The sequence below is a fragment of the Pyrgilauda ruficollis genome, unplaced genomic scaffold (assembly GCF_017590135.1).
Source record: "Pyrgilauda ruficollis isolate IOZ18807 unplaced genomic scaffold, ASM1759013v1 scaffold36, whole genome shotgun sequence".
In the NCBI taxonomy this organism is placed as follows: Eukaryota; Metazoa; Chordata; class Aves; order Passeriformes; family Passeridae; genus Pyrgilauda; species Pyrgilauda ruficollis.
This window is the reverse complement of record NW_024525045.1, coordinates 3,074,950-3,102,089: the sequence shown is the minus strand read 5'-3', so window position 1 is coordinate 3,102,089 and position 27,140 is coordinate 3,074,950. Positions and strand designations below refer to the sequence as shown.

Below are 27,140 nucleotides of genomic sequence, written 5' to 3'. Positions count from 1 at the left end.
TTTAATCTTTTTCCATTGATAAATGAATTCAATTGAAAGGGTCACCTTACCTGATCTGATACACTGCATAGTTTACTGCCAGGATAAAGAAAATGTTTCCTAAGTACTATTGTATGCAAAAAACACAGTCAAGTGTGTTTTTTAAGAAACTATTCTGAGTTTTAATCTAAAATTAACAGTGTGTAAAATATTTGCTATGTGCTCTTTCCATCACACTGCATTAAACATTTCTAATTTAGGTTTTCTTTATGACTTTTGTTTTCTTGTGTCTCTAAATCTGTTGCTCTGTTATATTCTATACGTGGTTTCTACAACCATAACATTAAAATTTAACTATGTTAATAACTTTTTTTATTTGTATTTCTGTTAGTGATCATGGAGACATGTATTTTTAATCCAAAGGTTTTTTGTAGAAAGACATGTATTTGATAATCAGTTAACTAGAGGTGTAGACAATCATGCTGGTTAGCTGATTAATATAGGAAGCAAACAAAAGTGATAATTTAAATAACCCAAGAAAAGGAGGCACTAATTAAATCTAGGGGAAAATGGTAAATTGTGATTTCATGAAAATTCAGTTAATAGAAATTTCTGTATTTTTATTGGTCATAGTGTTTTGGAAGCATTTTTTGTGGAAATCCTGAATATATAATCTTCTTTGATTTTTTTCTTACAGCTGTTTAAGTGCTTGCCTCTAACTTTGTCTTTTCCCTAAATATCCAGATGATTATGAATCTGAACATATTCTGTGGAATTTTTAAATATATATGTAACAGAGAGGTAGAATTATTGCTTTCAATCTGTAATGAATTCAGGCCTAATAAAATGGTCAATCAATATGGGTGAAATTGAAGCAATATATTATACATTGTTTACTTCAAAATTATCATCTTTAATGTTTTATGTGTTTCTCAGTAGATGTATTTCTGTCTAATTCTGAGTACATTTAAAGAGGTTTATCTTCACTGTATAAAGTATTTCCAATCTTTGTGTCATCAAGCATATTGCAGAGTTTACTGTGCTTTTGTTTAATATTGTAATCTTGGTTTTAAGATGTTTTGTTTTTTTAAATGTAGCTTTTGTTTAATTACACACTGAGATAAAAAAATTCTGAGTTACTGTTAGTGTATCACATCAGTTGTTATTATGCCAGATCATGTCTGTCTTAAAACTCAGAACAAATGTAAAATATGTTAACAGTAGTAACAAAGTGCCTCTAGCATTTACATTGTTGTGGAGTATTTCTGTTTGTGTAAAAGTATTCCCAAAATTCTTGGAAAAAAAAGAAATCTGAGTGGACATGAAAATAAATTTTAGCTGTCACAGTCAAACTGTATCTTACCTACCACCTGTTTTCTCTGTCACATTTGGACAGAGGCTCCATCCTGTGACCTCTGGTAATGCCATCTAGTCCCATCAGAGCACTTTTTTCATTTTTCTTTGGTTTGTAGGTGAATGTGGAAAGTATCAAACCCTGCTTTCAGCTCATGTCACGTGCATGGCAAGAGTAGACGAGAATTACAGTTGTGGAAGAGTTTTTCTGAAGTGTCAGCTCAAAGGGGTGTTGACACAAATGAGGTATTAGGAAAATTAATGTTGAAATCAAAGCAGCTGATATTATTGTGTCTCTATTTGCATATTATAAGTATCTTGTTGACCAGTAATTGGGTTCATCTAGAACATAAGGTAATGAATTTTAAGTCCTGCATATTTTCTCTGTGATTTAGAGAGTAGCGTAAGTCCCAGTCTTTCTGTGAGTCTACACCAGAGAACTTCTCCAAATCATACCCTGATATGCCTGATTAGCATGGTTGTTAGTACATGCCAGTACATCCCCCTTTTCAGTTCTGTTATTTTTCACCTCCTGTACATGAAAAATAAATGATTTTTGCTTCTCACCCAAATGTACTGTTTCATGAGCAGGTAACACTACCTTAAATAGCCATTATCAACTGATAGATTAATGCTGATCTGCTTTTCTCCAGTGTTTATTAAACGCTGAGCAGATTTGGATAAGTCAGCCAGCAAATCTCAAAAGTGACTGGAGTAATGAGTATATGTTGAGTGATCATATTTGATTTTGCTTGTAATGAAGTTATGTTATTTTAGAGAAAATTTATGTTCCATAGAAACAGAAATATTCTAATTAATTGAATAGAATGATCTTTGGAGCTGTAAATGTGTCTGTCTTATGCAGGTGCCATAAACATTAGGAATTTTCTTGATTTGCTTAGGCATGAATATACCAATAGCTGGAATAAGCTTGAGTTCAGCCTTAGGGCCCCAGCTACCAGCCATTTGTCCTGCTGCTCTTTGAGCTGTGGTGGATATTCTGGCCAAACATAAAAAAAGACCCTACTGAATTTTAGGAAATGAAAAGCCTTATTTAAAAAAAAAGCTGCAATTAAAGCTTTGTTACCTCCTTTCATGCCTTTCTCTACCCAGGGTATTATAGGAATGTGTTGCTGTAGGCCCCATTTTCAGGACAGCCCCCAGCAGAATTCCCCATTTCTCCCGTTGGCTCTTTGCAGTGTTGCCCACGCTGTTGGCTGCTCTGTTGAGCCCTTTACATAACCTCCCACCCTGGGCTTGCTCTCACCTGGCAGAACTGGCCAGGCTTTCAAGTGTCTGCCTTACAATTCCCCCGTTCTCGTGCACACACAGCAGTTTGCAGTGGATGGCCCTCTCCATCACTCCTAGAAAAACACACCTCCAAGGGAATTTTGTAGAGTGCAAGTATGAGTTTTATGTCAAATGGATTCAATGCAGACAGGATTAAGCATGTAAAAACAAAACACTGCATGGTTGTAGAGTGGCAAAAAGCAGCCAAGAAGGGCTTAACACTTATTATAGGGAGTCTGAAAGGTGCCTGTTATTACTTTTGATGTTTAGTTTTTGTGATTCAGCTCTTCAGCTTGCTCTAAGATTGTAAAAAAAGAAACTTGACCTTGACCTCAAGAGTACAGCTTGACCCCAGTGTTACTTCTTTTCTTGTTCTCATAATGCCTTCCTTATATTTAAGGAAAGTTTTAACAGCCAAACCACCTGACTCTACAGCAGAAGGGGGCTTAGCCTAGTGAGTGCCACACATAATTTTTATTCTTTTGAAGGGAAAAAAAATGCCTCCTGGTATGCAGCCAGCAATTGCAGGTGGAATTTGCCTTCAATTGATTATAATCAGCTTTGTCCCTTTGTTGATGTCACCTCAGCTATATGCTGTTGCCACCTTCTTATCCAACCAATTTCTGTCATAAAGCTCAGCAGGGAAAATAAACTGAGGCCAAAACAACATATGGAAGTGTCTTGGCAAGATTTGGCTGTTCATTTGAAGTGGTTTTCTTTTTTCTGTGGGTAGGAGATGAAGTCAGAGCTGTGTTGTTTCATATATAAGGATCATTATTTTTAGACCAGTGGCAGTTCTTAGCCTCTGCATGTAATCTGCTCAGACAGAGCCACGCGAGGCAGCAGGGTTTGCATGAACTGTCTGTCGGGCTCAGTCACTGGTGTTGAATATAACTTGAGCTTCGGAGGTGTGAATGCTCAAAGCACTGAATTTTGTGGTTCATCTATGTCAAGGTTTTTTAGAGATGGCAGATTTGTGATAAAAGCTTTTCATAAAACCAGTTGTTAGTCTGCTGGTGTTCCATGTCAACCGGGGGAGATCCAGGCCTGTCCTGCTGACTGTGGCCAAAGTGCCCTGAGTTGGAGAGACTGCATGTATTGCAGCCATCAATCTCTGCATGTTCCCAGCAGCCAGGGACAGTGCATGCAGAGGGAATCTTGGCACATTTAAAGGTTATCAGGGCCCATTCTGAAAAACACCAGCTGAACCATGTGCGTTTGGTACTGCCAGTGGGAAGGTTTGCCTAGGGTGTCATCCCTCAGCTATACATAGCAAACTCAAAGCTTCTTACAGAGAAACCTCTTACCAGTCACTTTCCACAAATGGTGCCTATACCTAAAGGTACTTAGTGAAAATCCTTGAGAGGTATTTAATGCAAAAGCAGTTAGTTTCCCTGTTGTTTTTCAAAAACCCTCACACACCACAACAGAGAGAAGTGCAGTGCAGCTACAGCACAGCTCCTGGGCCAGTTACTCATTTTGTCTGAACCAGGCTCTGCCACCCCAAGGGCTTGCCAAGATGTGTGACATGGGGGGGCTCGACAACCTGATTGCCAACACTGCCTACCTCCAGGCAAGGAAGAGTGGAGAAGGAGACACCAAGGAAATGCAAAAGAGGCGTAAGAGCCTCTCGCTGCCCAAGATTGAGGACTGCAAAGAGCATAGAGAGTCCGTTGCTGGTGATTATGACAGCATCTGTGAACAGCAGCCCATTGGCAAGAAATTCTTCAGAGACTTCTTAGAGACAGTGCCAGAATATTTGGTAGCTAGGGACTTCCTGGATGAGGTGTCAAACTGGGAGTTGGCAGAGGACAATCTCAAGAGCAGTAGCCTGGAGAATATTGTCACCAATTTTCTTAAGGAAGGCGCCAAAAGCTATCTGCCTTTCATGAGCTCTGACTTGGTCAGCAAATGCAAAGCAGCTACTGCAAAAGACTATGAGAACATCATGCAGCTAGCCAAGGAGGAAACCAAAGTCTTCTTTAAAGACAAGCCCTTCCAGGACTTCCAGAACAGCCCCTTCTATGACAAATTCATCCAATGGAAAGTGTTTGAGAAGCAACCGGTAACTGATAAGTACTTCTCTGAGTTCCGAGTGCTGGGCAAAGGTGGCTTTGGAGAGGTAAGAGCTTGTACTTTTAAGGATGTGAGTCTTCTCTCCTCTTTCAAGACTAGCAGGTGGGTTTGCAAAGAGCAGTGGATTAAGCCACTGTATGAAGATTTGTAGAATGTGCCCCTTCAGACTGCCCATTTTCCAGAAATCAGGCTGGGTTATTTATATTGTGATAGAGACTCTTGTTAGTAAAAAGCTACTTTAACATTTTTATATTCTGTATCTATGCTAGTTAAAAAAGCAGGCTTCTTTACAAAAACTTGCATGAATGTTCATGTAGTTAACTAAGTCTGCTCCTTGACATCATCTTAGCCTGTGCTATCTCACATACTCCCAGATAATTCCTAGCTGCATTTTAGGGAAAAACACACATCAGGATCTGTTTCCAAACTACAGTATGGAGGTTTTTTGAGAGTCAAGAGAGTTTAACTGTACAGATGCAATCTGTATATGCTGCTTACTCTCATGGTTACTGATTTTTGTTCTTGTCCTTGTTCCTTTTATTTGCTAATACATGCCTGCTAGTGGTATCCTCAACAGCTTTGCATCAGGGCCACGATAAACTACTGGTCCAGAACAGAACTGATTGTGTGCTTGTTTTTTCTTGTTTTCTGTGCTAATATACTCTTCATAGAAGTTAGCATCAGCAGCTGCTAATAGGCATCAGTGATTCCCCAGTTCCTGCCTGTTACTACCCTTCATATTCCACTCTCTGTGTAAAAGTCCTTCATTACCTTTCCATGTGCCTCTTCTCTAGGTTTGTGCCATCCAGGTCAAAAATACTGGCAAGATGTATGCCTGCAAGAAACTGGATAAGAAAAGGTTGAAAAAGAAAAGTGGAGAGAAGATGGCACTGCTGGAGAAAGAGATCCTGGAGAAGGTCAACAGCCCTTTCATAGTCACACTAGCTTACGCCTATGAGACCAAAACCCATCTGTGTCTTGTTATGAGCCTCATGAATGGAGGGGATCTGAAGTATCACATCTACAATGTGGGAGAAAGGGGTTTGGAAATGAAAAGGATCATCTTTTACTCAGCTCAGATCACCTGTGGGATTCTGCATCTCCATTCCATCAAAATTGTGTACCGGGATATGAAACCAGAGAATGTCCTCCTGGATGATAATGGGAATTGCAGACTGTCTGACCTTGGATTGGCAGTGCAAGTCAAAGAGGGAAAAAGCATCACCCAGAGGGTGAGTACAGATTCTTTGAACGTGGGCAGTGCAAAGTGAAGCCATTCTATTTCTAATGCCTTATGAGTCCAAGACTTAATTCCCCGGAACTGATTCTATGCTAAAGACCTAATGTAGCCATTTCATTCTGAGAGGTCGTAAGAAGATTTGGTTTATTAACTCTTTAGCTGCTGCATGTGGTGAAATAACTTCTTTTGCGCAGAAACAGTAGAATCTACTTGACCATTTTCTCTTAAGTTCTTGAACCAGTGACTTCAGAGAGGCAGATGCTTTGTGCCTTATGGAATACTGCGTAGTCAGGGATTTAACCAATTGTTTAATGAGCAGCAGTCAAAGATATGGCTCCCCTCTATTCTACTTTTGCTCCTAGGAGAATATAGTTTTTTACACATTACTCTTAAGTGATGCTACTGACTGTATTGCAGGTGTGCATAGTGCTGCATAATAAATTATTTCCAACCCTCCTTCCCGCCACAAATTAATTCCTGAAGCAGTTAGCAGACTTGGCCGTTTGTAAATGTCCATGCCTGTCTACATGTGTAGGAAGAAAAAGATGGATGACCAACTGGATTTTGTGTGAATTAGATTGTGCAGCACTTCAGCTGTGCCGCTGGTCATCCCAAACTAACCTGGATATGTAATAATGTCAGGAGATTTACACAAGAAATATGTATCAGGTAGCTTAGCTGTGAAAAAGACATATTTCTCTCAAGGTATCTGGAGCTTAAAAATGTGCATACTGAGACAATGTGTTTGAAATACACAAGGAAAATGAAGCAATGAAAGCAACATTATAAATTGGTCTGTGTTAAACTCCTGAAGTTCACATTGGAAATTCAGTAGAAGAGAGGACCCACTAATGGCCTTCTACATCATGTTTGAGTACACATATTTTGATGTGGTTAAGTTCAGTAATTTTGAAGGCTCTTTTCTTTCCTTGGCAATTGAAGAAGTTTGTATTATGAGTGGATTTAGTTCTCGCTGAAAGAAAATGTAGAAATTGCTGTATGTATAGATAGTAAATAATTTTCAAATTAAACTGCATGGTGTTTTAGATACAAACATACAGCTTCTGTGGAAGCTAAGGCAGGTCTTTCAGCAGAGCTTATGGGAAATGAGAATGTTGTTTTGTTTGTAAAGATGGCATTTGCATCAGTGAACCCAAAGGTATAAACCTTATTGGGCTTTGCAACTTAGAGAGGCATGCAGTTACTATGATCAGAACAAGTAGTTTTGTCAAAGAACAATTTTTCATCCTTGTAAATATGTGGGGTTTGGCAGAAGGAAAAACCCTCAAAGTTATAGAGTGTATTTAGCCATATGTAACCACTTCTGTTGGTATTAGGGTAGAATCTCAAAGCAATATTGGACAAGGTGGACAAAATGGTTGTTCCTCCTCACCTTCTATGAAGCCATCAAATTGTTAGTGCCTTTTCTTTTGTTGTTTTTAGAAGCTCTAGTCACCATTATATGGTTGCTTTTATTAGAGCAAAAACTGAAATGAATCATGTCCTATATGATTGTAATGTGTTGTAAGAAATTTCAGTTAAAGGCAGTTTTATTCATGCATTACATTAAAATAGGAGAGGGAAGAAAAAGATTTTTTTTGGGTGTATCACAACTATAAACGAGTTAAATTAATAATTCCCTTTTTTTTTTTTTTGCATTTTTTGTAAAATAGTCATATTTGAAAGCTTCTAAAAAATGTTATAGGAGAGCTGGATATTATTATTATTTATACTCATGTCATACACAGGAAGACCAAACAACCTTCACCATGTACTCCTGTAATAAAAACAAAATGGTGCTGTTAAATTTTTGTCTACTAATTGTAGTAGACAATTCTGACTTAAAATTATCTGAAAATTTACATCATAACATGCTTTTTGAGTATGACTGCCAAATTGTTATCACTTCACCAAACCTATACATATCATATTTTCTTTTTTCACCCAAAGGAATGTATGGTTCCAAGACAGGTTTATCAAATGAAATTTAATCAGTTGCACCCTTTTGTGGACACATTTTTATAAGCTAAAGCAGAATATGTATTCCTTCCAGGTCAAATCTGTATTGTACTGATATCTAAGTGCATAATATCATAAAGCTGTTTCCACATTTTGGATGATGGTTTGAACTGACAATTTAAGGCTTACAATTTTCAGTTGTTAATTAAGGGATATTGCTACTTATCTGTAGTATATAATATATGGATTTATCTGTGCATTAATTTCATTAAAGATTGGAAAAAATGCACTGTTTTGATGAATTCTGAAAGTTTTCTGCACTGATAGCGGTATAAGCCATTAAAGATTAAATTTATTCTGCTTTCAAAGCAGAAAAAAGTTCCTGTCCTCTCATGTATGAATAAATGCACATCACCCATACATCAGCTGGAGGATCCATTAATCCCTTTTGTAAATCTTATTAGGTGATTAGGTTATCACATGGCACAAGTAATAAGCTTGTTAATGAGTTCCTGTTTTAGACATTTTCCAAGTTTTCATTGAGGGTTTCTGCAAAATTAAAATGTTTATGTACTGTTCATCAGCCAAAAAAGTGTTCTTTGCAGGTAGAAAGGGTTTTTGAATTTTAGATGCAAAACGTCAACGTCGTCTTAATAAAAAATAGTGTGTATATGCTACAGAAAAAGCACTGATGATTCAATACTTATGTAATTGAAGAAGTAGCCTTGGTATCCTTTAAGTACTGCTGTTACATACAGTCCTTGTGAAAGCACTTGTCTGCTCCATACCAATTGCTTGTAACTATTAAAAATAAAGATACCTTGCTTTCAGAAACAGTGCTCCTTACAAAGACCTTGAAAGAGTTGGATACCTAGCCTTAGTTTTCTCCCTCTCTTTTCAATTGCTGAAGCAGCAAGGAGAAACATCCAGCTTTCTGTGTAAATGTACTTTGAACTTATACTGCAGTTGTAAGTAATTGATACAGTAATAATTACAAAATTTAGAAAACTTTTAATTTCACTAAGTGTGCTAATTTGCCTTTGTGAAGTGCCAGCTGGCCCTAGAAAGAAAAAAAATTAAAATACACAAGTTTGAATAATAACAATCTTGAAAATAAAAGTAGAAAACAGTTGAAAGCTACTTACAATGTAATTTCCCTTCATTAAACATACATGGATTATTTGGGATCTTCTCCTGATAGCTACATGCACCTGTGCAATCTACCAAGAAATGTGTCTGTGCACATTTAGTCAGGCAGTCTGACATCTCTGGAAACAGAAACAAACTCCAGTGGTAATAAAACTATTCAGGACTTTAAATGTCATTATGACTTCCTATAAATGTGCCTGTTGCATCTGATCTGATGTGTTCATCAGACCCTGCAGGAACTAGTTTGTTTCTTAAAATTATGGCTTTTTAAATAGTTATTTTCTGTGTCTTACATAATTGAAATAGACAACAAGGAGAAACTGAGAGCCTGCAAAGATGGCTTTTACACAGGCAAACTGTTTTGTCTATTATGTACTAGTTGATTCTAGCACTAGGGGTTTTTGCATATGAAATGAGGAGCTTCCATCCCAATTCCATTTTTCCAGAAGTTAGTGTGTATTTGCTGTTTATTTAGGGAAGAATTTTCTGCCCTTACTGGGTATGGCTTTTGTGAAAAGCAACTGTTGCACGTAAATTGTGAAGAAGAACTTTTGTGCAGATGCATGTGCGAGCCAGAGAGCTTAAATATTGACATAATAACTGTGAAAAATAACATAAACATATTTTTGTAGTATTTATAAAAGTGCATTCATATCTTCAGAGGTTTCGGGCTTCTTCACAGTTTTCCTGTGCTATGTTTTATATATTTGAAGGACATCATAATATTTTTATAGGAAAAACATGTTTTGGTTAAAATCTTACTCAAAATGTCCTTTTGCCCTCCTGTATGTTTGTTTATTATAAGATTCTGTTTCTTAGGAAAACACAAGGGAATCTATTTAGATGTTCCTGAAACTAGCAGTTTAATTTCCAGGCAGCTGAAAAGCAGGAGGAGGGTTTAGACTTGTGAAATAAAAAATAACTCAGCAAGCTATTCTACAGTTGACCTTTGTTCATTAACACATGGCATTCTTATTGGATAAGATTCTGTAAAAATTTCTTCTTCCTTTGCTCTTTGACAAATGACAGCTCTTCATTTGCTCAGAATTAGAGGAACTTGTGGCTGTTTTTCTTATACATTTTGAAGTATGACGTGTAAAATTGATGATGTTTTTACTAGCAGAACTGTGCTCTTAAAAATATTGATAATCAAAGTTTTTATGGGGTGCGTTGTCATGCCAGATGTTGAATTTTTTTAATCTCTGAAATGTACTTTACAGAATGCAGCCTTACCCACAAAAGTCTGTGGGGTCAGTTGGGGTCCGTGCAAGGGTCCTGAGGGAGCAGACAGAAGTGCTCACCAAGTCCCTTCCCATCATGACTTTTCCAGCAGTCCTGGAAAACCAAGGAGGTCCCAGCTGGCTGGATGTTAGCAAATGTGATGCCCATCCCCACAAAGGGCTGGAAGGAGGGTCCAGGAAACTACCAGCCTGTCAGCTTGACCTTGGTACCTGAGATCATAAAGTAGATCATCCTGCGTGGTCATGCAGCACATACAGGACAACCAGGGGATCATGCCCAGCCAGCGTGGGTTTAGGAAAGGCAGGTCCTGCTTGACCAGCCTCATCTCCTCCATGACAGGGTGACCTGCTTTGTGGATGAGGAGGTGGCTGTGGATGTGTCTGTCTGGACTGTAGTAAAACCTTTGTCACTGTTAGCTACAGCATCTCCTCGAGAGCGTGGCTGCTCATGGCTTGCACAGGTGCTCTCTTTGCTGGGTGAAAATGGGCTGGATGGCCGGGCCCAGAGCGTGGTGGGGAATGGAATTACATCCAGCTGGCACCTGGTCACTGGTGGGGCTCCCAGAGCTCAGTACTGGGACCAGCCCTGTTTTATGTCTTTGCTGATGATCTGGACAAGGGGAGCAAGTGCACTCTCAGTGAGTTTGCAGACAGCACCAAGTTAGGTGGGAATGTGGATCTCCTGGAGGGCAGGAAGGCTCTGCAGAGGGATCTGGACAGTCTGGATTGATGGACTGATAGCAGTTCTACAAGGTTCAGTGAGGCAAAGCAGCAGGTCCTGCACCTGGGTCACAACAACTCCCTGCAGACTACAGGCTTGGGGAAGAGTGTCTGGAAAGCTGCCCAGTGGGAAGAGAGGGTTGTTGGTCAACAGCTGGCTAAACATGAGCCAGTGTAGGCCCAGGTGGGCAAGAAGGTCAGTGGCATCCTGGCCTGTGGCCAGCAGGACCAGGCAGTGACCATTGCCCTGTGCTCAGCACTGGTGAGGCTGCACCTTGAATCCTGTATTCAGTTTTGGGTTTCTCACTACCAGAAAGACATTGAGGTGCTGAAGTGTGTCCAGAGAGGCAATGGAGCTGGGGAGATTTGTCTGGATTTGTCTGGAAGATTTGTCTGCAGCACAGATCTGGTGAGGAGCAGCTGAGGGAACTGGAGAGAGGAGGCTCAGGGGGACCTCAGCGTTTTTTACAACTCCCTGACAGGAGGTTGTAACAAAGTGGGGACTGAACAAGTGTTTTGTTTGTCCTAAATGCTCCATCCTGTAATGTCTGATTGCTTCCCTGTCTGTGAATGCCTTCTCATGTCTTCTGATGACACGTCACTGAGGTAGGAGTGTTAGCAGGTTCTCTCTCCCATCGGGATCTGAGGCAAAGTTTTATGTGTGATCATGCAAGCAAAAAGTGGGGAGCTGCTCTAGAATCCAAAGTTAAAACTGGTGCCCAGTTACTGGACTGTCCTTTCTCCAAGCCCTTTATCCCTTTGACTTCCATACAGCATTAATTAAACTGAAACCATGTCGTACCTGTGTCTATTTCTCTTCCCAAGGAGGAGCACACAGGGAGCAGTCCCTACTGCACTCAGTGGCTTTCTCTTTTGTTGTGCAATTTCCTTCATTTCAGTGATTACTGATGCCCAAACTTAAAAGATTAAAAACCAATGCTGTATTTTTTTACTATTCCAGTTAGTGACTTTGAACCCAGGGCCATTTTTTCTTTTTTTCTAATATAGCAAAAAATCTGTTTTGTCCCTTTTGTGCTTTTGCCTGTGGGGGCTTTTTTAAAGCACGCAACTTTCCCTATGAAAACTATCTTCTTATGTGAAAATCAAAAAAAGTTTGATCTTGAATCTTACATAAGCATGTGGGATTCATATGCTCATGTAAGATTCAAGACCAAACTTGGGATTGGAGCTCCTAAGCTCCAATATTGTCTTTCTCATTATCTTCTCCTGCTACTCTGAAGAGTCATCCTTGTGTTCTCCTGAATCAGTAGCCAAACAATTCATGATGGGCCACCCCATCAAAGGGTCCTTATGCTAAGCATTAACAATACGCATAAGAATCTTTCTTCTGTGTGACTTTCCCAAGTTTCTTTTGCCCTGTTTAGATTTAATTTTATCTTCTTAAAAAAAAAAAAAAAAAAAAAAAGCTGCCTATTAATTGGGTCAGCTAGTTTCTTGTTATTGTATGAACATGTGGTGAGAAACTGCATGAACTGCAATTCTGTGTAACTCATTTAAATTACGCTCTGTTCCTCCTCACAGTGACTTGGGAGAAGGATTAACATGGTGAAGTGAGTGGCAGAGGCAGATCAGTGCTGTTCTCCACATCCAGGGCCTGTTAGCTTGTGTGCAAGGAAGAGATTTCTGTGGTCTGTTCCTGCATTCCTGCAGGGTCTATTAAGGCCATTGCTGAAGGAGTGGAGGAACAGCTGGACAAGAGAACAAAGCAGGCAGTGGCACCCCTTGGAGGAAGGAAGGACCGAGCCCCAGGAAACAGCTGATAGAGCTAAACTCAGCTTGTTTTTTTTCCTCTGTTCAACAGTTCTTGTGCCATGGCAAACAAAAGATAGACATTCTGATTTGCTTTACTGTTTGGTTTGTTATATCAATTGAGTTTGTTTTGCAGAGATCTGTGGGAAAAGGTAGCAAGATCTGAATCCCATTTCTCCCCATTTGCCTGTTTCTGTGCTGCTGAAAGCTCCAGAGGGTTGTCTCTGTTCCCTGGCTGCACCTGCTGGAAGCTGGCACAGGGGCGGTGTGGAAGGGGCTGTCCCTGTCAGGACAGCAGTCAGAGGGGTGTGTGAGCTGTTGCACTGCAGGCCTGCTTCTGCTCCGAGCTCTGCTGTGCCAAGTGCCCCTTGACTGCCCTGGGACCTGAGTGCACTTAGTGCTTCTCAGGATCACATCTTGAATTACTGAAAGATTATAATTATGTGACCTTTGAAAAATTTATGCAGGATCGCATTTCACAAAAGAAACATTTGTATATTTCAGATGAGTCATTTCTACTATGCCCTGTCAAATCACACTCAAAGCAATAATTCCACTCAACGGAACTTCTTTGCTAATGTAGCCAAGGGCAGCATTTGCTCATTACATTTTAGAGGATTACTGAAAAATTGTCTTTTGGGTTGTTCTCAAGGTAGTGAAATAAATGGAAAGTAGATCTGTGAACCCTTTTCAAAAGCAGATAAATTAAAATTTAATTGACTGAAATCTAGACTGTTTTTATAATTCAAGCAGCATATGCAGGTAAACCGTCCTGTTTATCACACAAGACATTATTAGAGGGAGAGCAAGCAAAAAATAGCTAGTGTTGTATTGACTATGCTTTAAAAAGTTCTGTGCCTCTACAATGGCATAAGATTTCTGTCTCTAGTAAAAAGTTGGGATACTATAAGTCTTTGACTTCTTTGTGATATTTTTATTAGGTGTTTCCAGGTCAGTGAAGGTGTAATATCATGTGTTTGTGTCTCTGTAAGATGACTTGATTAGTTAACACATATGTTCAAATGGTTCCTTGTGTTACCAGGAATTATACAGGAAAGAAGAGAATAATGTACTTGGTCTCAGTCAAAACCCAGTGAACATCCTAATAGTGTAGAGTTGACAACAAAAGAATTCATTTTGGGTATGGGTTTTTTAAGTTTCTCTGTTTCCATTAAAAGAGTGAAATTTATCCATGTGAAGTAAGATCTAGTAAGAAAAAGTGGATTTCTGTTAATATACAGCTTCTGAATTTAAATTGTACTGAATGAAAACATCTGCAAAATCATACAAACCTACTGATTTTTTTTGTATGACAGACATCTCAGTATCCCATACTTGGAGATATCCATTCTGAGGCATGGTCAGATAATTCTGACTGAATTAAATATTCAATACCAGCCAGTGAGAAATAGACCCCTTCAAAAAACAATGCAGCTCTCTTTCATGGTAGCTTCTAATTTCTTTGCCTTCTGTCCTTTTTTTTTCATTTTTGCACTAGCATATAGTTTACAGTATACTTATTTACTCCACACCTGCCAAGAGTAATTTACTTTCATTCACTTTTGCTTTGGGAATCAGGGGATAAGTTTTCCACCTAACACATTATTTTGTGCTGCTCAGATTTCACTACTAGTAAGAGTCGTGCAGTTTAATAACTCCCTTCGCCAAACTTCTGTTTTACCTCCTTAGATAACCCTCTCCTGAGGTTACTGAGGCTGCCCTTCCTGTTGCCCTAGGATCTCTATTCCTGGAAAGATGATATGATTTTTACGTCTTGTTCTCCATAATGATTGGTGTAGGGATGTTAGGTATTACCTTCCCTCTAATGCTGCCTGCTCTCCAAAGATAGAATTAAATCTTCATTTGAAGGATCTGTGTTCTTCCAGGTGCTGAATAATTCCTTTTTTGTGTTCTCTAATATGGCAAATGCTAAAGGCTTTAACATTTTTCTTCCCAAATAATTTTGCCAAAACTACACATATAGAGAAATAGGTGGAAAAGACTAAAATTTAAGCTCTTTTCTTCCTTTCTTCAAATTCCTGTTTTGATAAAAATAGAGATTTATGTATTTCTCCCTCCTTATTGCTTTTCTTCCCCCTTAAAAGTCCCCATTCACTTGTGAAATGTGTTTGCTTCTGCTATAAAATTGTCACATTTTAGTGGGTTTTAAAAATCTCAAATCTTATGAGATCAGGTTTAGATTTCCTGCTTCTTAGCCTTTTCCTTCATTGTGAATACCAGGAAAGCTTCAGAGTTGGGAGAGATTTGTTTTCAGATTCAAGTTTGGATGAAATTCTATGAGAAAACCAGCTCTCATTAAATTCTGAATTGAAATGGTTTGGCATATCAGAGGAATGATATGTTTCTAGACTTCCTCAGATGGAGCTGGATCAGCCCAGTAACAGCTCAAGATTTCAGAGCTACTAATTTAGAGTGTGGAAGTTGAGTTCTTGTTTACATTTAAGCTCATCCACAGCCTGTCACTTTAGCCTGAAGGGAGGCTGTTGTTGGTCGATTCTGTTTTCTATTAAGTTGTGGTTGTGCTGTCTTTTTGGTCTGTGGTGATGGCCTTGCTTTCTCTGTTCTTGAGAAACACAAGCACCATGTCAAAGCATGGTGTTCTTCCAGATGGTGTGTCCTGCTGGAGGCTATGTTGAAAATGCCCATGGAAGAGACTGAAGTTACTTGGCAGTTGCTTCTTTTGAAAAAACAGCTGTGGAAGAGAAAATGCAAGTGGAAGGAAAGAAACAGTCTGAAAGGAGCTGCCTTGAGACACATCTGTGACAGTAGATTGCTGACTTTTCTATGTCAGATGTATCCAGGTTCTTTCTGTATGATGATGCTAAGTTGCAGCAAAGTAATCTCTTATCAGAAAGACCATATTGTGCTGTCAGGGCACATTTTGATGATAATGCAACTCAATAGTTCTTGAAGGCATTAGTGCCCCAGCTTCATCTCAGTAAAAATAAGAATGTTTATTGCTTCCCAGAAGGAGGAAAAAAAAAAAAGTAAAGAAAAAAAAGTTCCAGAAACCTATTTAGAGCTGTGTTTATTAATTCACAGTGAGCTCTTTGTATCAAAATTCCTCTACTGCTTTAAACCTCTCCTCTCTCTTCCAGGTTTTTAGAGGCCAGATGGATCTGGGGTCTGTGGTCTGTGTTTGAGCATTTGTCCCCTTCCCTGAACAGGGCAGTAATCATACCTAAAAATGTAATACTGTCAGGGTATCTCTCCATATATTTAGTTAGAGAAACTCCATTGTAAGCAGTACAAATTGCCTGTGGATGATGTCAGCAGCTGCAGTGCCTGTGCTGCTCCTCTGTACTTCTGTGGCTTTAGTGAGAAAGGCAACTGTTCACTTTTAACCTTTCTTTTTACTTTCAACCTGACTGATGTTTTTGTTCTTCTCATCCCATTTCTGTTTTTCAAGCACATGGAGGATTTTGCTCTATATCCTTAAAAGCAAAAAAAACCCGAAAAAACTAAAAAGAGAGAAAACAAAGTGGATTTAATTTTCTGTTTAATTTTCTGTCCGTTAAGCTTATGCTCTAATTGATGCTGAAATGTTCCCTCTTGCACGCATTGTTTGCAGTAGAGACACTGTGTGTCATAATGTGTAGTGACACAAGCTGAAGTTTATGGGGAGACCTGACTTGGAAGTACTGTGCCTAAATTTGCAAAAATCAGAGGGGTTATCCAACCCCATAAAATAAAATTCATCTGTTGAGCTGCGCTTTTTATAAGTACATTTTGTCCAAATGAGCTTAGCTTTAACTTTTTCTAACTGTTTTGGAGTGAATCTCTGTTACTGATTGTATTCTGATAGCAGTAATAATGACCATCTTGAGTAAGCTTTAGTGGGATTTTGCACGGACACAGTTTTTTATTTTAAATTGTTATACTGGTATTACATCAGTCCCAGTATTTTAAAAAGATGTGAGAGGTTCAAGCAATTTCTGATATGGTTATGACTGTTAGTTTAATTTGGTAAATAGATAACACAGAGCGTGAGACACAGCAGTAAACGTGGGTTCAGCTGTGGAAATGCTGTTGCGATTGAAATCCCACATCCTCAGTCATGTAACAGTGCCGCAGAGAGCATGGAGAGAGCTGATCCCTCCACTTCCCTCCCAGGTGAATCAGCTCCTGGGGACAGAGGCAGCAGAGCTATTTCAGTCACTGCTTTTCCCAAGGGAAAGGGGCAGGGCTGGGCTGGAAGAAAGCAGGCAGATGTTCGTCTCAAAGAGTGGCCATTTCTTCTCTCAAAGAAGGGGCCATTCGTGCTGTGAATAGTCTTTAGTCAGGCATCTTTTTTTAGTTGGAAAGTATGAACTTGTTCACCCAAATGTGTGTAATTTATGAATTATAATTTTCATAGGTTTACTTGCTTACAGTGGTTTTTAAGAGTTTTCCTTGGCCCTTGGTGGTAGAACATTTATCCAGAAACCAAGAGGGAGGAAGCTGAGGACTTCCTCATTGCAGCTCAGCTACTGGCTTGATGAGAATTTTCTCACTGGCAGCAGAGCCCTGTGTTAAACCAATTATATAACCATTGCACTGAGTGGGAATCAGTGACTGTTTTGCCTGGTGTTTGTATTTTTTAAAATCTTTTCAAATTGATTGCTACTTGTGTTTACAGAACAAAACCAAGAATATCTTCAACGAAAAGAAAAAAAAAAGAATAAAATGGAGGAAGAAAGCAAGCTAGCCATGAATTTAAAATTAAACCACTTTTAGGCAGAAATTGCATGACATTTCAACTTTGAAAAGCGTATTTAAGACAGTTTTCTTATGTGCCAAGATGTTTAAAAAATATATGGTCCATGTCCTAAAAAAGTTATACCTCACCAATTCTAGATTTTAAAAAAAAGGTCAGGGTTTCTGGATACAAAATATATCAGTAGAATTACTAATATTTTGAAAGAATTATAGCATAGTCTGTTTAACTGTATGCATTTCACTACTGACATTGTAAAGTAAATCTGTCTGTGTGTTTGCAATAGGCTGGGACAAATGGTTACATGGCTCCGGAAATCCTGAAGGAAGAGGACTACAGCTATCCCGTGGACTGGTTTGCTATGGGCTGTACTATTTATGAGATGGTTGCTGGGCGAACACCATTCAAGGATTTCAAAGAAAAGGTCAATAAGGATGAGGTTAGAAGAAGAACTCTGGAAGATGAGGTGAAATTTGAACATGCCAGCTTTACAGAGGAAGCGAAAGATATTTGCAAGCTGTTTTTGGCTAAGAAAAAAGAGGACCGTTTAGGAAGCAGGTATGCCTTCTCAATCTCAGTACAAGAGAAATGAAAGCTGCAAACAATATAGTTATTTTACTCATTGAACAAAATGGGCTAGAACTTCACTTTCTGCAGAGTAATGATTTTTCCGTTTAACTTCTGGGAAGAAAGAGGTGGAAAGCATTGAAGATAATATGGAAATAAGGAATATTGTTGCAGTAGTGTGATCATCTGTCCTCACAGCTATCCACAACTCATAGGAGTTGCCTTCTTGTTATTTTCTGTGTTAGACTCCATATAGTTTTGGGAGAAAGGGTGAAAAGGATTTTTCTTACACGTTCTTTCCTAAAGATAAAGGATATTCAGGTGGATACCTGCATCCCTGCTAGTGCAGACTGAATGCGTAATATTAGGCTGTAGTGCTTACTGGAATGGTGTGGGCAGAAATCCAGATCTGCAATGTGGATTCTCTTCCCTGCAGATATCTAATTTGCAAGGCTGCATCATTGGCTTCTTACTGAAGAGACCTTAACCCCTCTGCTTTGCTCAAGTGCTTTTAAAAAATGCCGTAGAAGTTCTGGTCATCCTGACTCATCCCAGGGAGAAAAAGAATATTTGGCACAAATTCTTATAAAACAAAACATTTCTGGGCACTTAAGAGGTGACTTTGGGTTGATGAAGACTGGTAGATATGTCCATGACTTAGCAGTTTCAAGGAACTGGTCAGTAAGAAGAGAATTGCAAAGCTAAACCTTGTAATGTTTAACTTGTAATAGCTCTGATCCCTCTGATGTGTGCGTGTGTGTGTATAAATAATTTAGTGCATTTCTAATTAGACAGATTGCAGATCTACATTTGCAATATAGACAAATAAATATAATAAAAAATGTAAAAAATTAATAGGAAACCAATAATGCCTATCTTTAGAATACACCGTGATGTGAGTCATCTGTGAATAGAAATGTATGTATCAGGTGCTTTTCCAGTCTAAAGGTGGAATAGACAAAAGATCTCATTGAAAATGCAGAGATAGTCTTCCTAATTTATATTTCATAACAACATGGAACAGTTTTTCAAAATGTTAGGCAAGCATTTGTCTAAAAGAATTAAATCTAATGAAAGGTAATAGATCATTAATACACATATTCTTAATATTCTGTTGCTAAATGAAGACAGCTACTCTTGTGCCTGATGAATTTTCCCAGCAACTGTGCAAGGCAGCAGAAAGAAGTTATTTTCAGCTGCACATGGAGTATGTTTAACACAAAATTACGTTATTTTGGTGTGTTTTAAAAGCTTACTTTAAAAGTAAATTTAACACAAAAACATTCAGAGCACTCTAACTTAAAGTCAGCATACTTTGCAGACATTTGGACTTACAGCACTTTGTGAAGTAAGCAAATTTCAGACTGGGGAAAATGAAATTTAGAAATTGTGAGTGATTTGGTTGAGTTCATTCAGCAAGTCTGAAACAAAATCAGCAACAGACGGTTCACTTACTGTAACCACATTGCCTTTTCCAGGGGAATAATTTACAATCTTTGTCTCCTTTTTGTTCCATAACTTCTCAGCAAAATGAGAAATGCACACAGAAAGATTACTGCACATAGTATTTTTAATTTTCTGCTGTTTAAGATATCCTCCCTCTGATGTACCCTACTTGGAGAAGGTGAACAATAAATAGGATGTATACCCTGAGCATGATACAGAATAAAAGCATGCATATACCTCTTAAACAGGGTGATACTATTCAGGACAGCCATGTGTTATGTAAAGATTAGCACTGTAATTCTCCTAAGGACAACAAGAGCTTGGGTTATCCACAGCAGTGCCTGTTGCATAAGTTAAAGCTGCTCAAAGACAGCTTTATTTTGTACGCCTGACCTTTTAAAACAGTCCACTCTTCTACTGAAGATGTGATTTCACTAGCTAACTCAGGAAAGATGTAGCTCACTCTCCACTCAAGCTTTTTGAGATTAATATCTCAAATCCTGAACCTGTAAAGTGATATTAAATTTTTTTAATGGAGGAATACAAAATTGACCAACTTCATGTGAGTTCATGTGCTCTTCCTATTAAAGTTATGTAAAAATGCAGTTCACAGAGGATGAGCTCAAGTTCATCTCCAGCTAGCTGGAAGATGTGTCAGTTCCAGTAGATGGCATTCATGTAGCTTTACATTTTTTAACTTTTTATGGTTTCAGGATGAGGAACACTGCAGCAATCCATTTTGCAGCCTCCACCAGCTTCTAGTGCTTTTTGGTTTATGTTACAGAAAGGAAAAGCAAAATAAAGGAAGATTTTTGTGAGTGCCTCTGCCCAGTCAGCATTCCTGGCTTACCAGTGTCCCAGGACACTGTTAATTTGTTAATCAGTTAATTTGAACAGCAGCTGAAATGCATTTCAGGCTAACAGTGAATGTAAATAAATTATTTCAGGCTTCTCAAGTACTTGGTTATCACTGGCTAGGTAAGGTAGGAGATGATTTTGCAAGCCTATGGATATGCAGAAGTCAAGATCCTTAATCTGTACATTCATAATTTTGTTCATATGCTGCTTTGGGGTTGAAAACATAATATTTTTCATTGCCCAGCATGCCTGGATGGCAGCATCTTCCGTTCTTCAGGTTGTGGCATCCTGGTTATTCATGGTGGTGTACAGTGGGTAGTGGCTGGTGGTGGCTTGCTCAGAGGAACTGGGCAGCAGAGGTGCAAAGTGACAATTTTATAGCAAGGGGCTGAAAAGAGCAGCTGGTGGTTTCATCTCTGCTGTGCCAAGGGAGCACCAAGGCAGGCAAGAAGCACAGCAGGCCAGCATGAGGAACAGGCAGTAGTGCCAAGGTGGATGAGCTGTTCTGCATGCATGGAAATTAAGATTTTAAAAAATAAAGATTTTTCCGTAATCACACAAATCTACTGCTTCTGTATGGTGCTTCTGCACGTTTGTAAAGATAAAAACACTTCCCAAAGGTTTGCATTACATTTTATTCATAGAACATTGTCTAGAAATACATGAGGGCTTGCACTTTACTAAGTTTGATTTTGTAAGGAGGTTCGAAAAGAAAAAAGCAATGTGTTTTAGAAACTACCATTTTCTGAGGCCAGAATGCAGACAAATTTGATTTTCCTATATTACTGTTTTCAAGAGCAGTGCACCCATAAATATGTTAAAAAAAGAATGCAAATATGTGGAAAATTCAGGGCTCCTCTCTGCTCCTCCTTTCTCTAGAATTCCAAATTCAGACTTTGCATGTCTTGACACTAGAGGCACAGTTCAAAAGCTGTGGTCTTTGGTCATGCTTCAACATGCACACATTTGAGGCTCAGGTGATTTTTATCACCAGAAAATATCCTACAAGTCTCTCTACAGGTCTACAGTGAAACAATTCACTAGTTCTTTTACAGCTGACTGTTTCCCCTGAGGTCTGCAGTTGTTTTTTGTAAGATTTATTTAACTTAAGCATTTACAATGATTTTGTCATTTTCTTGTTTTTATTATTGGGTTTTAACTATATTAATAAAGGATTATGTTTGTGTCAGTGGCACACATACTTTTGTTAATGCCATCATCTGTGAATCTCTTGCCTAAAAAAATCTTTGTTAATTGATAAGAGTAGTTACTTTGAATGAACTGTCACTATAAGTAGAAGCGTTTATTTGAGTAACATAACTGAGTTTTAGGATATAAATGTGTAGATGCTTTGAATGAAGATAAAATGAGAATTGTCATTTGTCACCAGCTTCCTATTCAGACTGTTGCTGCTCAGAGTCAGTCTATAGATGAGTTAACCCAGTATATACCCCATTGTAGAGTTTAACACATATTCTTACCCCCTAGTACAGATACTCTTATCCTATAGATACAGAGCCAATCATTGAACTTCTGCTGTGGGACAGCAGATCCAACACTCCCCCTCCCCACCCTGCTGTAGGTTCAGTTCTGGTGGAAGTGTAGCTTTGGGTGGGGTATCCCAAATGCAGCTCTGCAGCTCCTGCCTGGCACCTTGCCTGGGCTGATTTACCCTGAGAGGTGCAGTAATGGGATCAGAATGTTTTCAGCTGCTTGGCCTCTGTTGTACAATGCAGCGTTCCTTGGTTAGGAAAAAAGGAATTGTGTTGCATGACATAAATATATTTAAAGTACTGTCGTGTAGAAAACACAGACACCCCTGTATCTCTCTGAGAGCAAAACACACTGATGAGCAAACTTTTGTTTTATTGCAGGAATGAAGACGATGACCCAAGAAAACACAGCTTCTTCAAAACGATAAATTTCCACAGGTTAGAGGCAAACCTTGTTGACCCTCCATTTGTGCCAGATCCATCAGTTGTCTATGCCAAAGATGTTGCAGACATTGCTGACTTCTCTGAAATACGAGGAATTGAGTTTGATGACAAAGACAAGAAGTTCTTCAAAAAGTTTGCGACAGGTGCTGTCCCTATACCCTGGCAGGAAGAAATCATTGAAACGGGACTGTTTGACGAACTCAACGATCCCAACAGAGTCGTTTCTGGAGGTTATGCAAATGGAGGGGAAGCTAAGTCAGGAGTTTGTTTGTTGTTGTAATTATATTGTAAATATATTACCAAAAAGAGTAGAAACCACCTCAGAACTTTCCATATTCTGTGTTTCACACACTCAGTACACCTGTTTGAGAAAGAGCCAGCCAGTGTAATGTGGCATTGACAGGCTGTGTAGGACCACCAGCTGAATAGACTGTATTGTTTTCCTTTGCTCTAAGAAAGGAGATATTTTTGTGTTATTGGAGATGAATCAAATGAAACATGATATTTCTCCAAGAAGCTTAGAATAGAAATTCTGAAATACAAAATATGATAGAGTGAAGAGGCAAAAACTTTCGAAAATGACTGTTACTGCTTCGAATACAATAATTCATTGGTTTTCTTTCTTTTTTCTTATTTCTACTAACATTTCCTCTTTATTCCACAGTTTTCAGGAAGGATTTTTTAATTTTCAAGTATTCTCGGACAGTGTAGCTCATATACCCTGTCAAACTTGGAATCTTACTGGCTAGCCAGTCTGTCTGTTAAATTCTGTTAGTTTTTTGGTGGTTTATTGTAATATGTTCAAATTGTCATAAGATATAAAGAAAGCTCTACATAACACTTGGAAATAAGAACAACAGGATCAAACTGTTTGCAAAAGTGATTTTAATGGAGTGAAGATAAGATTGCACCAATTTAATGGAATAAAGCATTTATTTATTATTATTATTAAGTGTATTCTTATAAGTGATAATACTATATACAAAGAAAATATATTTACAAGTAAATGCACATTCTTTTTGGCCATTTTCAACTTTTATCAGATTTCCTGATAATTTTTCTGTATTTTGGTGATAAATTAGGCTACAGATAGACCAAAGCAATTTGTAATTGACTTTTTACAAGACTTTTATTTCAGTGTAATGTAGATTTTAATTCAAGTTGCAAAATGCATTATACTGTTAAGTGCTGTAATGGTGAAAAGGTTATGTATGCAAGTTGAAACTATCTTCTAATGTTTATTGATTCTCATGCAAATTTTGAAGTGTTTTTATTTTTCAATTTTATGACAACTTAAATTTAATTACTTGGGAATATTTGCTATGAATATTTGCTACTGGTGAAGTGCTACTGGTGAAGTGCTACTCATAAGATGCCTCCTGCTGATTTTCTGTGATAAGAAAATAGGCAGTTGTTCTTTGCACAGCTCTTAAAACTGACCCTGCACATGCTGGTCACTGTCATCTATCCAGCCATAATTTCCATTGACTAAAGTGGAAGTGGAAGCTGCTTCATTCCTTGGAGTCCTGAAGCCTCCAAATGCCCCATTTTCTGTTTTTCATACAGCAAACTTCCCACTGAACTCAAGGACTTCTTTTGGCTCGACACTGGTACTAACTCACATGTCTGTTTTAGAGGAGGAAAACCTGTGTATGCTGTACTCAGGTCTGTCATGTGGAGCACAGAGCATTGGTATTTATTTATAACCTAATAGCACATCCCAAACTTTTAAGTTTTAAGTACTGTAAGTGTTTTAGTTACAGCCAAGTAATGCATTGGTAATACTTTGTGTTGTTCTGAGTAGAAAAATAATTGCTCTTTTTTTCCTTTTAAATTTGCTTTTCCGGTGCTTTATATACTTAATACTGAAGTGAAAAATCAAGAACAGTTTTACTTAGGATTAGTGGGTAATTCTGTTCATGAATTATGAGCATAAAATTGTCTGCCTTTTGAATGGAGACTTTCTGTCAAATAATTTAAAACAGTATGAGCTGAATTCTGATTTGGTCTTTTAATTGAGAAGGATGATCCTGAAAGATGGTGAAAAGCAGAGGAAGTTGAGAGAAGAGTGATGTCGTCCTGGCATGGATTTACAAGAGTGCGTCCACTACTGACATCCATTGATTTTATTTCTCATTGCTCCACCTGTAGAAAGCTCTTACAGTGGTAGTAAATATACTAGACTAGTGTATTTAAGAAGCCAAGACAGAAAACTTTGTTATTATATGCATTTTAAAAAACCCACTAAACACAAAGTGACACAAAAACCGCAAGCATCACCTGATTACAGCTAGGAGAGACATGTTAGTGCTAGTGGCATCAAACCTTTGTCCTGAACTGATATACCTCAAATCCATAGAAATGCTGTTTCACGAATCCTCCAGAACCATAAAGCAGTACTCTGACATGGCCGTAGGTTTTCCAGTGCATAACTGAGTTTGAAGTTGCCATTTGGAAAGAGGTTATGTGTAGACAGAACCAGAATTTAATGTCTTGTTAGAATCACATATCCCCAGTGATATTGGGTGCTGCAAGGCTGCATTTTTCAAAATGTGTTGCAATACTGAGATCTGTGAATTCGGACACCATGTGTGCATAACATTGAGTTATTTAGTTTTAGAAATGTTGTGGTGTCACTAATCCCAGCAGGATGTGCATCAGTGAGATCCATAAAGCTAAGTGTTTCATGAATCATTCAGAGTAACACATCAGGAGTCTGATAATGCACAGTTTGGCACAGCGTATGACAGAGAAGAATGTGTTAGCTTGAAATATTCATTTTAATTTTCTAAATTCACTTTTCACAACATGGACAACTTCTGTTTGCACCATGGAGAGGAGGCAGGACAAAGATTATTTCTGTATTCCTGTTGGCACTTTCAGTGAGACTTCTAAACATTATTTTCACATTTTTTTAAAGAATCTTTGAAATACTTTGTTTTTTTCTTCTTCCTGCCACTGTGAAGTTCCTTGTTAAACTTTCAGGAGCACAATTCTTTAACAACCTGCTTACCTTAACAAAAAGCCAACAATCCCAAAAGATTTACATGTTCAATGAATTGTCTTACTGCAACCAAAGATGCTACTCATGTGAGTAAACTTAAATGGATATGCAAGTGTTGCAAGAGTGGGGCCCAAGTCAAAAGTAGTGACCAGGTCACTGGATGTTTATGATAGAAACTGAGGGATGACTGGGGGAGGAAAATAGCCATGTGGTTGTGGATTACTTGAGCTGTTGTGGCAAAAGGAAATTGTGTAATTTGAAACTGCAATTTTTTTCTTCTAGCTGTCTCCCTTCTTCCTGCTTTGCCAATGTTGTGGTGTCTCACTTGGCTGCCTCGTTTTCCAGCAGATAAGATGCATTTGAGTGCTAATATAATCTAAAAAACTAAATTGTGAACTCCATTGCATTAAATTCCATTTGTGACAGGTTACAGGGTGCCCTGGCCACTCTGCAGGCATTGTACAAACAGTGCTGTCTTTGCTGCTGTGTTTTACTCAGCCCAGCTGCTGGAACTGTTTGGTAATTCTGGCTGTAGCAAGCTAAAATGTGAGATTTGTAGCGGCTTGATGTGTTCTAATAAGTGCATCATTTAAGGTTCAACTACACTCCTGCTGGCTCTGAAAGGTATAAGAGAAAGACATTTCCCTTGTATCTCAAGTGCAGATTTTCTTTGGTACTACCTCTGTTCCCCTTACCATTACTCCCCTCATTTCACTGAGCACAGAGACAAAATGATGCTTGTTACTGATATTAACCTAATGAAATCATTGTTCACAGAGTTGATTTCTCAATGGCACTGAGTAAGTACCTTCAGCTGTTTCATTGCAAAGGCTCATTTAGTCAATAAATACCTTGTGTTGCAGCAAGTAGTTCACTTTTATATTCCAGTATGAAATAGATTTAGTAATAGGAACCTGTGTGCAAATTCCTGGCACATCTTCAAAGTGGCATCTTTATTAGGGAAGGCAGCTTTACATTAAGCTAAGAGCATCATAACAAATATAATACTTGAGATAGTTATTTCTTCAACTATAAACTAATGCCAATACAGAAGTAAGATGAGATCTGTACTTAGAGCAGATGCCTGAAATTTACAGTTGTAAAGTGATGCATGGTTTTATATTCTTTTAATATCAGCGTTTTTTAAGAAACAAAAGGCTTATAATACTGTGTTTAAAATATTGTCAATTACAGCTTTTAGTGATATATCTGTAACATTTTTCTGATCTGAATATCTACATCCATGATGAGGATAAGTAAGTATGCTGATGTTAGTTACCTTAAAAAGTATAAATTGCTTATTTAATGTTATGACAATAATTTTATCTTTTTATCGTTAGTTTTTTAACACCAAAACATTTAATCTCTTTATGCTGTAATGAATTGTAAAAGAAGTATTTTTTTAATATACAGTGGTTTTTTGTCCATAATAGGATTTTAATTAAGATCTTAGCAACTATGGCTCATAGCATTGCAGAAGCACTGAAAGTCCTTCCAGTTCTGGGACTTCTGCTAAAAGCAAAGCGTACATTTTTCCCAAGTGTTAAACACATCCATTCTGAAATCTACAGGTGGAAGAAGGTACTGGTGCTTTCCAGTATGAGACCTGATGTGCAGTGTCTGGGTAAAGGTCCCCTGTGGTCAGGGCAGCTCAGGGAGTGCCTTTGGAACTTTGTGTCACAGCAGCCTTGGGGAGCTGCATGGGCACAGTGAGGAGTGCATGGACAGAAACTGCAAACCAGCTCAGTTCTGCACAGGACATTTTATGATTCAGCGCTGCCTCATTAGAGCAAGTAAGACTCAATCTAGTATTTCGTTTTTTAAAAATAGACCA

At 38.3% G+C, this 27,140-nt stretch overlaps 1 protein-coding gene across 1 annotated transcript; it reads left to right on the top strand.

Moving 5' to 3' along the window:
- Window positions 1–1,477: 1,477 nt before the first annotated feature.
- Window positions 1,478–24,858, top strand: GRK7 (G protein-coupled receptor kinase 7). Its single transcript, XM_041475684.1, has 4 exons — window positions 1,478–4,744; window positions 5,493–5,930; window positions 17,781–18,052; window positions 22,240–24,858. Exons 1-4 carry the CDS (start codon window positions 4,142–4,144, stop codon window positions 22,580–22,582), a joined length of 1,656 nt encoding a protein of 551 aa, XP_041331618.1. The 5' UTR covers window positions 1,478–4,141; the 3' UTR covers window positions 22,583–24,858.
- Window positions 24,859–27,140: the final 2,282 nt, after the last annotated feature.

What these genes read in the sequence shown, in the direction of transcription:
- GRK7 (XM_041475684.1), top strand. Translation starts at nt 4,142, where the DNA reads ATGTGTGACATGGGGGGGCTCGACAACCTGATTGCCAACACTGCCTAC. An exon ending in GAAAAAGCATCACCCAGAGG is followed by an intron (nt 5,931 to 17,780) that starts GTGAGTACAGAT and finishes TGTTTGCAATAG; the next exon opens with GCTGGGACAAATGGTTACAT. An exon ending in GAGGACCGTTTAGGAAGCAG is followed by an intron (nt 18,053 to 22,239) that starts GTATGCCTTCTC and finishes GTTTTATTGCAG; the next exon opens with GAATGAAGACGATGACCCAA.